The 12,940-nt window shown below is 32.0% G+C and overlaps 2 protein-coding genes across 3 annotated transcripts; one reads left to right on the forward strand and one right to left on the reverse strand.

Moving 5' to 3' along the window:
- Positions 1-904: 904 nt before the first annotated feature.
- On the reverse strand, positions 905-3,587 carry LOC104747689 (uncharacterized). 2 transcript variants are annotated; one of them, XM_087489591.1, is made up of 3 exons: positions 3,076-3,587; positions 1,481-2,963; positions 905-1,270 (listed from the first exon to the last, which is right to left on the reverse strand). In XM_087489591.1, the coding sequence occupies exon 2, from the start codon at positions 2,766-2,768 to the stop codon at positions 1,713-1,715; it is 1,056 nt and encodes a 351-aa protein (XP_087345717.1). In that variant the 5' UTR covers positions 2,769-2,963; positions 3,076-3,587; the 3' UTR covers positions 905-1,270; positions 1,481-1,712. The 2 variants fall into 2 exon arrangements, with proteins under 2 accessions (XP_087345717.1, XP_087345718.1); XM_087489592.1 differs by having other exon boundaries at positions 905-1,405.
- A 7,407-nt stretch (positions 3,588-10,994) lies between these two features.
- Positions 10,995-12,141, forward strand: LOC104747690 (uncharacterized). Its single transcript, XM_010469366.3, has one exon. The coding sequence runs from the start codon at positions 11,006-11,008 to the stop codon at positions 11,969-11,971; it is 966 nt and encodes a 321-aa protein (XP_010467668.3). The 5' UTR covers positions 10,995-11,005; the 3' UTR covers positions 11,972-12,141.
- The last annotated feature ends 799 nt before the right edge of the window (positions 12,142-12,940 follow it).

A 12,940-nucleotide genomic window follows, 5' to 3' on the forward strand; every position in this document is an offset into this window, starting at 1 on the left:
GAATTCCGAAAAAGATCCTCAAAATACTTTTAGCAATATTCTCCATACCTGAGACCGATTCATTCCTTACATTATCTACATCGAACAAACCAATAATCCTATTTCTTACCCGTCGCTGTCTAGTCGAGGCTTGGAAAAATTTAGTATTCTTATCCCCAACCCGTAACCAAAACTTCTTACTCTTTTGTTGCCAGTATAATTCCTCATCCCAATACGTCTCTTTTAATTTCCTCTCTATATCCCGAATTTCCTCCTGAGAAATCGAATCATCCATTTTCGCCACCTGTAACGCCTCCTTCAAGGAAGAAATGAGCCTTGGACCAGAATAAATATTATTTTTCTGCCACCAAGAAATTGAATTCCTGCAATTTTTTATCTTATCCACAAAACCCGGAATCCGGAAGTTTTTTGTACGATTCCATCCTGACTCAACCGCCCCTAATAAACCATCTTTTCCCAACCAGCGCTTGTCAAAACGGAATTGCCTATTCCGTCTCGTATGTGTCTTAAGGCAAGTTGCTAAAATTGGACAATGATCAGAACCAATCATTTCCAAATAACTGCCAGTCGTCATTACCCAAAGCCCGATCTAACCGACAACGAACTACCTGGTTATTGCACCGATTACCTCTCCATGATAATTGTTCACCATAACAAGGGAATTCTAGCATCCCACAATGTCGGAGCATGGAAGTAAAAGGCACCTCCCTTTTTCTCATGATTGCCAACCAATTCGTTAAAATCACCAATCATAAACTAAGGATCAACACGAAAAGACCCGATATCCGATAACTTGTCCCAAACTTTTTCGTGATTTTGGGGAACCGGATCACCGTATATAAAGGACATATAAACTAATTGTTGCCCAAAAAACGCTTGTACATCTATAATGCGATCACAATCATAAAGAACTGAGAGTTTTATTTCATCCTTGTAAAATAATGCTAAACCACCACTAGCTCCGCAGGGTTCAACAATAAACAAATTATTAAAACCAAACTTATTCTGAAATTTTTGCAAATAAGAAAAACATTTCTTAGTTTCTGATAAAATTAAAATGTCTGTTCGATGTTGTTTCCACAATTCACCCAAATACTTATCTGTCAGATCAGCCCCTATGCCCTGACAGTTCGAAATAAGGATCTTCACGTTTCCGCCGGTGGTTTCGGGAGAGCCACCGTCCCTTTCTTGATTTGACGACCACCATCCGTTGGTTTACCACGCAAAGAAATGTCCTGCCTCCCTGTCCCCTTCTGTTTGTTCCCTGCACCTGCAGGTTTAGACAAGACCTTAGCCAACAATCGTTTACCGGGGGAAGCCAATGCCAAGGCAGCCCTCTTTGGAGCCGTAACTCCTTTTTTAACACTTTTCTCGTTCACACTCCGCCTATGATTATGCGAAGTCCCTAGAGTGATATCAGCCAAGGCACAATTAATAGATCCTAAAGCAATATCACCCGGAGCCGAGATAAGAATGGTACCTGATGAAATATCATCCTTTGTTGTTTGAGGATCAGTCCCCTGTCTCGCAAGAAGCTCACCCTCCTTACCCAACTCTCCCTCGATCAAACCACCACCCTCCGGACACTCACCATCTTCCAAAAAATCAACATTCTCCTCCATGAAATCTGGATCCACCGGATCCTTCACCAAACCCTCAGAAATAGCATCCCCAGAAACCGAACCAAACTGCGAGTCTGTAGCTATGTGATCCTAATTCTCATCCTCCTGTAACCGCTGATCAGTGACTTGCTGTTTGGCTCTATACAACGGCTTAGGCCACACTGGTCCCAAACCCTTACGGTTGATATTAACAGATGGAGCCTGACCCAGAAAATCACCACTCGCATAAGAACCTCGCTGCCCACCAGAACCACTAGACTGACCAGCAGTGGATTGTTTGTTCTGACCCCAGACCGGACCAAAAGCTCTCTCATGATGTCGAGAGTTAACAGGACCCATATCACCGACTGTAGGATCTTGATTATGAAAATCCAAAGCTCTCTTAACAACCTTTCTTGGCTTCTCCCAACCACCTTCGTTATGATAACCCCCTTGTTTAGGTTGGAGCTGTTGTCGCTGACCACCCCTCTTATCCATTTGTTGCTCTACAGCCTGCTCACCGGATCCCTTCTGCAACTCTGGACATCCTCTCATATCATGAGTAAGACGAGAACAATGATCACAATATCCCGAAAGCTTCTCATACTCAAGAGACACAATAATCTCATCCCCAGTAGCAAAGGGAACAACCAACTTGAAAAGAAGAGGGTTGAAACCATTGACAGTCACGCAAAAACTCCCAGACTCCTCATCAATTTCCCTGAGGATACCAACCTTCTTAGCAATAGCTCTTAAAGTTTCATCCTCCCAAAGATGCATTGGAATACCAGTGACCTTCACCCAAAAATTAATAGTTGAGGGATAAGTAGATGAGATGATCGGCTCCCACTTCACCAAAGAAACCATCCACCCATCAAAGTGATAAGGCCTGTTCTGCAAAACCGTTTGGAGCTCCTCCTCTGCTTCAAAATTAAACTGAAATAAACCTTGCCCCAAATCAGCACCCACCACCTTGTCTTCCATCTTCCAAATCTTAGGCAAATTAATCAACAGAGATTCCATCCTCTGAACATTCGGATTCATAAGACGCCCAATGAAAGTCATCGAGAATTGCTGGATCCTCTGAGCTAGAATAGAAGAAGCAATCCTTACCGTTTCAGTACGCACCAACGAAGCTTTGCCTTTGTTAAGCGACATTTGAGCCATCAAAAACCCCCACCAAAGAAACGATAAGCAGACCACAAAGAATATGAAACCTCTCTGAGGAAAACAAAGAACACGCCACAAAATAAAACGAAATGAGAAAGAGAATGCCCGAGAAGAGATTCTTCATTCCCACGCCTAAATAAGCCTTGAACATACCACCAACTCGAAAAAATCCTTGACAGAGATACACCAAATCTGCCAAACCCAACCATTCCATAAACGATCAACCAATATCCCATCGCCTCTAATGCATAATCTGAATTTATTCTCAACCTTAATGGAATAAATGAGTAATAGCTATACTTACCAAAACCCCAAATCAGCCTCTTAACACACTCGAAAGAAAACCCAATCAGAAGGGAAGGAGAATCACGATATGGTATCAAAAACGTATCCACATCCATTATGATTGATTTCAAATCCTTGGAACCCATGATTGAAATTGCTATCGATAACAGCCGCCTATCCCCATCCGATATTAAAACCCAATCTGCGATCCCAGATTTTCGAATCCCCCAGAGCAACAGAATCGAAATCAACCAGGGAGAATCATAAAGATCAGATGACACCGGGAAATCTCCATAAAAGCCAAGATCTGTAGCCAGCGAAACCAGACTTTGACCGGGGAAAATCAGATTTCTGATCTGATTCCCACTATCCAGAACATGCAGAGATCGAATGAGATCTGCTCCTCGTCCCTCAATCACAACGAAATCGAACATTCAAACTAAGCAGCAAATCACCTTCGTAATCGCCAACAAAGAGATTTTTTTTTTATATTGGCGTTTTTTAATTAGTAATTAGAGTGGATTTATCATCAAGATAATTTATGTTTTACATCAATATTTATAATATTTTAAAATTTTTTAAGGTTTCGAAAAATAAAATTTGAATCTTTTGAAAAGTTTCAATATTTATAATATTTTAAACTTTTAAAATTTAAAAATTATAATATTTAAAATCTTTTTAAAAGCTAAGAACTTTTAAAAGTTTTAATATTTATAATATTTAAACTTTTAAAAAATTTAAATATTATAAATTTTTTTTTGAAACTTTTTAAAGTTTTAATTTGATCAAATAAAAAAACGGATCAAACCAAATACAACTTTTTAACTTGGACGCCTAATAAATCAAGCTTTCCTGCTCATTCATTGTTGGAAGCATATTAATAATTATCAATACTACACACATCAAATTAAACAAATTTTTACGATTAACTGCCATGAGATAACATTGCAGTCGTGTTATTTCGTTCGCTTTTATTCATCTGTGTTTTTTTGTCGTAATTTTTCATAAAATATTTTTTAATTTCTAAAAAATGAATAAATACAATCTACAGTCGTGTCTTCTCTTCTTAACCTTACTGTCATATTTTTGTATATTTTATGAACTGTTACAACTTATTCTCTTGTTGTCAAATATGATATGTAAATGATTATATTTTTAAATTTATTTTTTATTTTTTTTAAATGATAAATTTATGAATACATTGTATAAGACACTATAAATTTCTTAAATAATCATATAATAAGTTACAAATATTAAAAATATTAATTGAGGACCATTTTTAAAATGACATAATGATTTGTTTAAATTCATTTCTATTAATTATTTTAATATTTTTTAGCATAACTCAAACATATTTCTATTTCCAAAATCAATTTTTACTTCATAAAAAATGAATATAAATATTACTATTCAGTCAATCAGTAAGAAAATTATCAATCCTCTCAAATTTGAATATAACTAAACAGGAAATTATCACATATTTTATTTATTTGAATCAAAACTCAGTTATATATTCATATAAAAAAATATACATCTATTTTCATAGAGGTAGTATTGTAAATGTATATATAATACAAACAACTATCGTTTTATAGATGAAACATATTTTTATGTAAAACAACCTATAGTCATTAAACATTCTGGCAATTATAATAGATTATATATATATAGTTAATCCAATATTGAATGTACTTATTACTTACTTTTCTCCGCGTAAGATGCTGGTTAATTATCCTGAGTCACACATAAATAAATATTAGAGGGGATTGGGAAGAATAATAATTAGAACTTATAACAATAACATTTAGGTGTATGATGTAGCATCACAATATGCGCGTCTAAGGAAGATGGTCGGCCAAGGACGGCGAGGTTCATTGCTCTCACACGCTCCTCATTTTTTTTGGCAGTCAGAATCCAAAACCTTTTCAAACTTTTATAATATTTCATATTCAGTATCTTTTGTTGTTAAGATTTTAATTTGAGTGTATTATGACTAGAGCTAAATATAAAAATTTCCTTAACCTATATAAAGTTGTAGATAAGTCTTTGTCGTCAAGATAGTTTATTGGACAATCATCTCAACCGTCAATCTTTCTGTTGATCACCGGTTTTTCATCTCCCAATAAATTAAATATTTCCAACTGTAGAAAATATAATAGAACGAACTGTGATATTTTATTTTTATTTTTACCTTGATATTTCATAATCAGATATTTTTTTTAAAAAGTAGAAATACAGAAATCCATATTGTTTTCTATAATAAAATTAATTTTCTAATAAAAAAAGCATGGAGTAGACAAATATATATATATATATATATACTTGTGACAAAAAAAAATAAACAAACATATACGAGCCAATATGCTCTCATTTTCTGAAAAACCAACTTGAACCACATTTATTAACAGGTTTGGATTCATACCAATAGAATGATAACCCTCGATGAATAGATGGTTGTATACCTAGATACTGAATATAATTAAATATTAAAACGATTAATAAAATATATCAAACTGTAATAAATTTCTCACAGTGATGAGACGTCATTTCTAACAAATCTCTTTTAACTAATACAAATATAAAGAAAATTTGAATACAATGATGAGAAGTTATTTATATATAGATTTCTAAAGATGTAAACATTTGAATAGACACAACTGTTTGTAAAAGACACAATTCTATATTCAACAGACGCAACTTTTTAGAGAGACACAACTGTAAAAAATTTCTGTCAAAAATATAAAATAAAGAAAAATTGAACACAATGATGAGAAGTCACTTATATATAAATTTATAAAGATGTGAACAATTGAATAGACACAACTGTTTGTAAGAGACACAACTCTACATTTAACAGACGCAACTTTTTAGAGAGATGCAACCATTAAAATTTTCTGTCAAAAATATATATATATATATATATATTTTTTTTTTTTTTTATGAAAAGGTACTATGAAAAATCGTAACTGTTGTTGGCATTTTTTAAAATTGTTATTATTATATTTGAATACAACTCTATATTTAACAGATGCAACTTTTTAGAGAGACGCAACTGTAAAAAATATAAAATAAAGAAAATTTGAATACAATGATGAGAAGTCACTTATATATAAATTTATAAAGATGTGAATATTTGAATAAACACAATTTTTTGTAAAAGACACAACTCTACATTTAACAGACTTCACTTTTTGGAGAGATGCAACCGTTGAAATTTTCTATCAAAGAAAAAAAATATATATATATATATATTTTACGAAAAGATACGACAAAAAATCGCAACTGTTGTTGGCATTTTTCATATTGTTATTATTATATAGATTTATATTGGTTCTGAACCATTGTCTAAAAATTTTCTACCGGATGTGGAATATTGTCCATAGTTCTTTTATTTCCATAAACTTAAAATTTTCCTTTTTCTAAAAAATTCTGGAAATTTAAAAAATGTTAATGAATGACATGTCAAATCATGATATGTTGTTTAAAATAAAAATTAATATAGAAAATTCTGGAAAATGTATAAAATGTTAATAAGTGATATGCCTCTTGGATGTTTTAAATCCTAGGTGAACAGTTTTAGGAGTTTTTCTACTTTTATTAGTATAGATTTTTTTGTATAAAACAAGATTGTAATGAATAGCAGCTCAACGATAAACAGTGATGTGATAAGCATACTACAGGGATCCGAAACATCACCACTCAAGGGGAATGAGTAAGACATAAGCAGTGATGTGATAAGCATACGATCAAGGCTTATATCTATTAGATGCCTCCCAACCTTTGTTAATGATCTCATTAACTCGAGAGTCTTAACTGTTTCTGGATTCTAGGCGGACAGAGCTCGGCTGTATACGTAACCGTTTAGTTTTGTGGCTAGAGCTTGTCTCTCAAGCTCTTCTTCTGCTATGTTTCCAATTACCAAAACTTAGTATTTAGATATGAAGTAAAATCAAACTTGAAGGATACTTTTCCAAAACTTGTTGAAATGTCATTCGTGTGAGGAAGCCAAACATAAGATTCAAAGACCATGTCATTTGCAGATAAGTATGGTGATGCGCTGTTCCTATATTTTTTAGTAGTAACAGAAATTAAAGTTAAGAAAGAATTCTCTGTGATAGATTTCACCGACAAGGAATCTTTCGCTTTCAAACCTTTGCGATTTTCAGAGGCTCAGAGCCATAAATAAATTTCTGTCGACGAGGTGCATGAGCATGACTCCTAACTGTACTGGCGTGAGTCGTGACCAATGTGGTGATGGTTACTTCCTCCATGAGGATGCTCTACTGGGTTCATATTCATATCAACACCACAAACCTTATAATCGGATATGACACATGTATATGGGTTTAACACATAAGTTGATTTTTTTTATTACATAAATACTTAATATCAAAGACAAATACAACCCGGGCATAGCTAGTTTGTAGAAACTAGAAACAGATATTACAAATTAAGAATAAAAAGAGGTAATCTGAATTACCTCAATTTGCCTACCACCAGAAGCATGATTCTCTGTGATAGACTTCCCCTACCAAGGATAAGGATCTCCCTCTTCCAGGAAAGATCCCGATTCAAGACTTCTGCGCCGGTCATCCAACGAGGGTCAATGGAAGCCCAGCCTCAGACTATACTTCAGTCCGACGTTCTAGAACAGAGCCTAGCCCCTGCCTTTCATCTTTGACCGTGGTGAGACTCCAATATCATGCTGAGTCGTCACCACTTTTGCTGGTCGAGTATTGGTAACATTTCCTCTATTTAATAGCTACTTAATGATTAAACACATAACTTAATTCTAGGTTTAGTCCGGTTCTCTTTTAAAGATTTCCATAATCAGAAAAGGAAAACATGTTACATTATGGTTCAATCCGGTTGATTGATTGCTCTCGCTTCCTCCTGCAAAATTGGGTTAATCTCCTACTCTCTTCGAATTACACTTCGGTTGTACTTCAGAAATTTTGTAATTGTCTTCACACGGTCCATGAATCTATCTCTCTTTCTTGAGCTATAATGGATAGTCTAGTCTGTTATTTAAGTTCGTTTGATATGAAGTTTAAAATTAAAACAAACACTAGTCGGCCATGGTGGCTGAAACAACAGCTTGGCCTCTGAGACGACCAGTCCTCCTATAACAGCAGTAAGACCAACCTTATGTGGACGAGGTGCATCACGCCTAACTGTACTGTCGTGACCAATGTGTTGATGGTTACCTCTTTACTTGGTTTCATATCCACACCACAAACCATAAGACATGAGTTTCTCTTCACCCGGTGCTTGTGGTACGCGTTACTTTCACCAAAAGTCATGTGTTTTGGTGATAATTAAGGACTGTCTTTAGAAACCTAGTTGGTTGAGTCGCTCAAAAGTCGATTGAAGGTTAAAAACTAAAACTAAAAAGAGGTAATTTAGATTAAATTGATTTGGCTACCACCAAAGGCATGATTATTTGTGATAGAAGATACGGGTGAAGTTCGTATTAGTTGTTAATTGTAATTATACCAATATCGACACTCAAACCCTGGTAAGACTGAAGACTGTTAAGTATTAACTGATCATGCTGAGTCACTACCATTTTACTGGACAGGAATTGGTAACATTTTCTCTGTTAAGTATTAACTAATATATAAAGTTTTCTAACATGTAACTAAATACGTTTAATTTAAATATGGTTGGTTAAAAAACCAGAAGAACCCAACCAAGAGCAAGTTAGGCTTATGTAATAAAATTACTCATATGTATATAAATAAGATTCATTATAATTTCTTAATATATAAGATTCATCTAATTTAAGATTTTCTTTACAAATTATCCGTACATTGGTGAGATAAATTTCTCCCCCCCCATTTATTAGTTAAGTGCCATCTCATTTTCCATGATAAATGGAACATATGTGTTACTCTAGACTGACTCATCCATTTTTTATACATATAGCTTACAAAGTAAGATTTTAATGAAAATCACCCCACCATAAAACTTATAAATATTTCTCTAATACTATTAATTAATGCATAACTTCAATGGTAAATATATGTTATAAATGATTAAATCTATATATATAAAGTTGGCTTTTCTCTCTTCTCCTTCCTCCACCTCATCACTTTTTAATTTTAATTTTAATAAATTAATTTAAATCATCAAAGAACATTAAACCTAAAGTTAATACATCAATTAATTCACTTATTTGTGTAATATTTTTTTATTATTAAAAGTAATCATTTAAAATAATTAAAAACTAAAATATAAACAAAAAAAAATTGAAAATAATACAACAAAAAAATATCAAAATAAAATATGAATAATGATTACATATTGTGTAATATTTTTATTAATATCAAAAACAACCATATATTTTAAATAATTAAAAACTTAAATATAAACCAAAAACAAAATGAAAAAAATACAACAAAAAAATATCAAAGTAAAATATGGTAGTGGTAGAATAATCAAAGTGCTCAAAAAAGAGAAAATATTAATCAAAGTGGTAGTGGTAGATTAGATCTCTTAAATATATACATTAAACAAAGATATATAAAAAAGAGAAAATATTAATCAAGTGCTCAAAAATTAAAATAATGTATATATTTAAGAGAAATGTAAAAGTTTATTTGAAATAAAACATATTAAATATAACTTATTCTGAACATCACACACACAAAAAAAATAGTTAAAAATACTAAGAAGAAATTTGAAAAAGTTATTTGTAAAAAAACCAAATATGATGGTAGTGGTAGATTGTAAAATTTTAATTAAAAACTAAAAAATTCTATTTTTGGATAAATACACAGATTTAAAAGTTAGAGTAATCTTATGATTTTGAGATTAGGAGAATCAAAATAAAATAAAAAACATTGTATAAACCATCATAGACTATACATATTTTAAAGTAAAAAAAATATATATGTCAACATAATTTTTCTTTTGTCAAACAGTTAAGGTGTAATATTTAATGTTATAATATGATGTTTACAGATAAAAATGAGTCCAATTATGAGTTTTATTACTACGATGCAAAGCTTACATGTAGTAGTATATAACACTGTTCAAAAAACTTTGCGAGAAAGAGTGGGTATATTATCTAAAAATATTTATGTCTTTATTAATAAATAATAATCACTCAACTAATAAAAAAAAAGTATTGGAAGATAAAAATAGTTATGATATGTCTTCATAATCAATATTTCATAAGTGGGATAATAGAATGAAGATCAAAAATAGTTATGATATGTCTTCATAATCAATATTTCATAAGTGAGATAATATAATGTGAAAAGAGAGTAGATGCAAGAGATGACGAATGTATACCAAAAAATAAAGAAAGAATTAATTGTGAAAAAACATGTTAAAATAAATTGATAAGTTATATATTACTTAATAAAATAAAATTGACATCTATATAGATTTATATTTTCATATCGAAAAATTATAATTATATTCAACGGTTTGTATTAGTAATTAAAAGAATTAAGTCCCGCACAATGTGCAGGTTATAAACCTAGTAATATTATATAATCATATATATCACCAAAGAAAGGTAAAGTATATGAAAAAACGCCAGCATAATCATATATATCACCAAAGAAAGGTAAAGTATATGAAAAAACGCCAGCAAACATATGTCTAACATATATCTTAGTATAAATAATATATTACTGCTAATAGGGGAAATTATCATTTATATTTTATCATATTTTAAAATTGCTGAATCCAGGTACATGATATGTACTTTTAAATCTATCCATATATATTATTATATAAAGGAGGAAATCAATATCAAAGAATCGTTTTCCTTCTACAGATTAAAGAAAAACTGATAATAGTTGCATAAAGCAGATTTCTTAGATTTCCTTCCTTTTCAAATTTAAAGGTTATGAAGTTCATACCATTACTTTTTCAATGCAACTTTTATATAAAAAGATACATAATCAAGAGTAAAATACACTCAATCTTTCACAATGTCTTCTATCCCAAATAGATTTAATATTTACGGTGATGGCCATCGTGAATTTTGTCCCATTGACATGGATCACAACTCCAGAATGGCTCGATCAATGTTCATTACATCTGATTGTAGCAACCATGGAGATTTGTTTTCTTCTTCTCCATCATTATCTATTTATCAAAATTCACATGTCTCTTCATCTTATTTTGGAGTTAACAATTCACATATGACCTATCATATGATGAGAAGAAACATTGATTTTGTTTCTAGTGCTGATTATTTGCCTATGGCAGATAATTCTCGTCTTACTAGAGTTTCTTTCACTCAAACCATCACAAATAAATATACTTCCATTGTTCCCACCAATACACTTGACACTTTTCAATATGGTATTGAACGTGTCAAACAAGGCATGGATTCTAGAACCAATATTTGGAATCCTGCGTTTCGTTCTCCAAATTTTCTTGATAAACACTGCAAGATTTTGAACCCTAAACCTCTTAGTGTCATTTTTCCATGCCAAGATTATGCATATCGTCAACAAGCTGACATGTTTTCCTCCCCATCGAGGCACAACTATGATCAAAATAATCTCCAAGGTGGTCGACCTTTGAAAAAAATCTTCAAACCAACCATGGTTTTTGAAGAAACTACTGACGATAGAAGTTTTGAAGAAAATAAGAAAAGTGACGATGATGGTCGAACACACAGTCTACCATATGAGAAATATGGTCCATATACATGTCCTAAGTGCAATGGTATCTTTGACACTTCTCAAAAATTTGCTGCACATATGTCATCTCACTACAAGACTGAGACGGACAAAGAAAGAGCCCAGAGATTCCGTGCAAGAAATAAAAGAAAGTATGGTAAACTCAATCTTGAAGTTCATGGCGAGTCTCAAAAAATCAATCCAGAGGATGGAGTTAATAGCGGTGGAAGAAGTGACGATAAGATTGTAAAGGAAGAGCTTCTTTAGGATTTTATTGCCTTATATCTCTTCAACATTTATTTTTCAAAATTTGCTTATTATCTTTTCTTTCTAGTATTTTCATCATATTTGTTAGTACAATGAGTGAATATGCGTTTATTCACAATTAATTGTACTTTTTTATCAAGTCTTTAAATTTTTAAGGTTTGGTTGTTATACATATATATATATATATATATATATATCTTAAATTTGAGTAAATAATACAAATGAAATGATACATGCTAAACCATATCGCACTTTAAAATTAACTTATACAAGTTTTTCATATATATATATATATATATATATATATATATAACAAAAAATAAATTTTAACGTATGTAACAAAAATAAAATTTTGATAAGATACATTTATATATATACCATATCTTGTTTGGGTTATCTTAAATCACACATTTAATATTATCTTCCAATCATGGATATCCGTTTCCATAATATCTTATTAATATTTAAAAAAGTATCTCATAAGATTAAGTCTAACGAATATATTACTAAAAATGAGCAGCACTACTATATATATATATATCAACAATAACAACAAAATTAACATATATGACAATAACGCAACATCTGAAATAGGCAAATAGCGCTTGATTCATCAAACCAACTTCTCATAAGTTTGTTTAGTTTGCTTTCGAAAACGGCATTAGGTTTCACGTCAAAACGGCATTAGTGATAGAGGAACATACTTTGGAGTTGGAAGCCTAGGAGTTACATCAACGGGAAGCGGAAGTTCCTGGAAGCTCTTCTTCTTTTACAAGCCTGCAACAACAGCTCGAAGAAGCTAACCATAAAATAGAGCAACAAACAGCTCTACAAGTAGAGCATGACACATAGGTTCTTCACGGGTTGCAGCTGAGGTTTTACGGGTTGCATCTGAGCAACAAGCAGAGATCACACGCTTGGTAAGCTTCCTCAAGACTAACCCAAACTATGTCGCCTTCCTCGAGTCTC

Source organism: Camelina sativa, chromosome 15 (assembly GCF_030686135.1).
Source record: "Camelina sativa cultivar CO46 ecotype springtype chromosome 15, ASM3068613v1".
NCBI classification, from domain to species: Eukaryota; Viridiplantae; Streptophyta; class Magnoliopsida; order Brassicales; family Brassicaceae; genus Camelina; species Camelina sativa.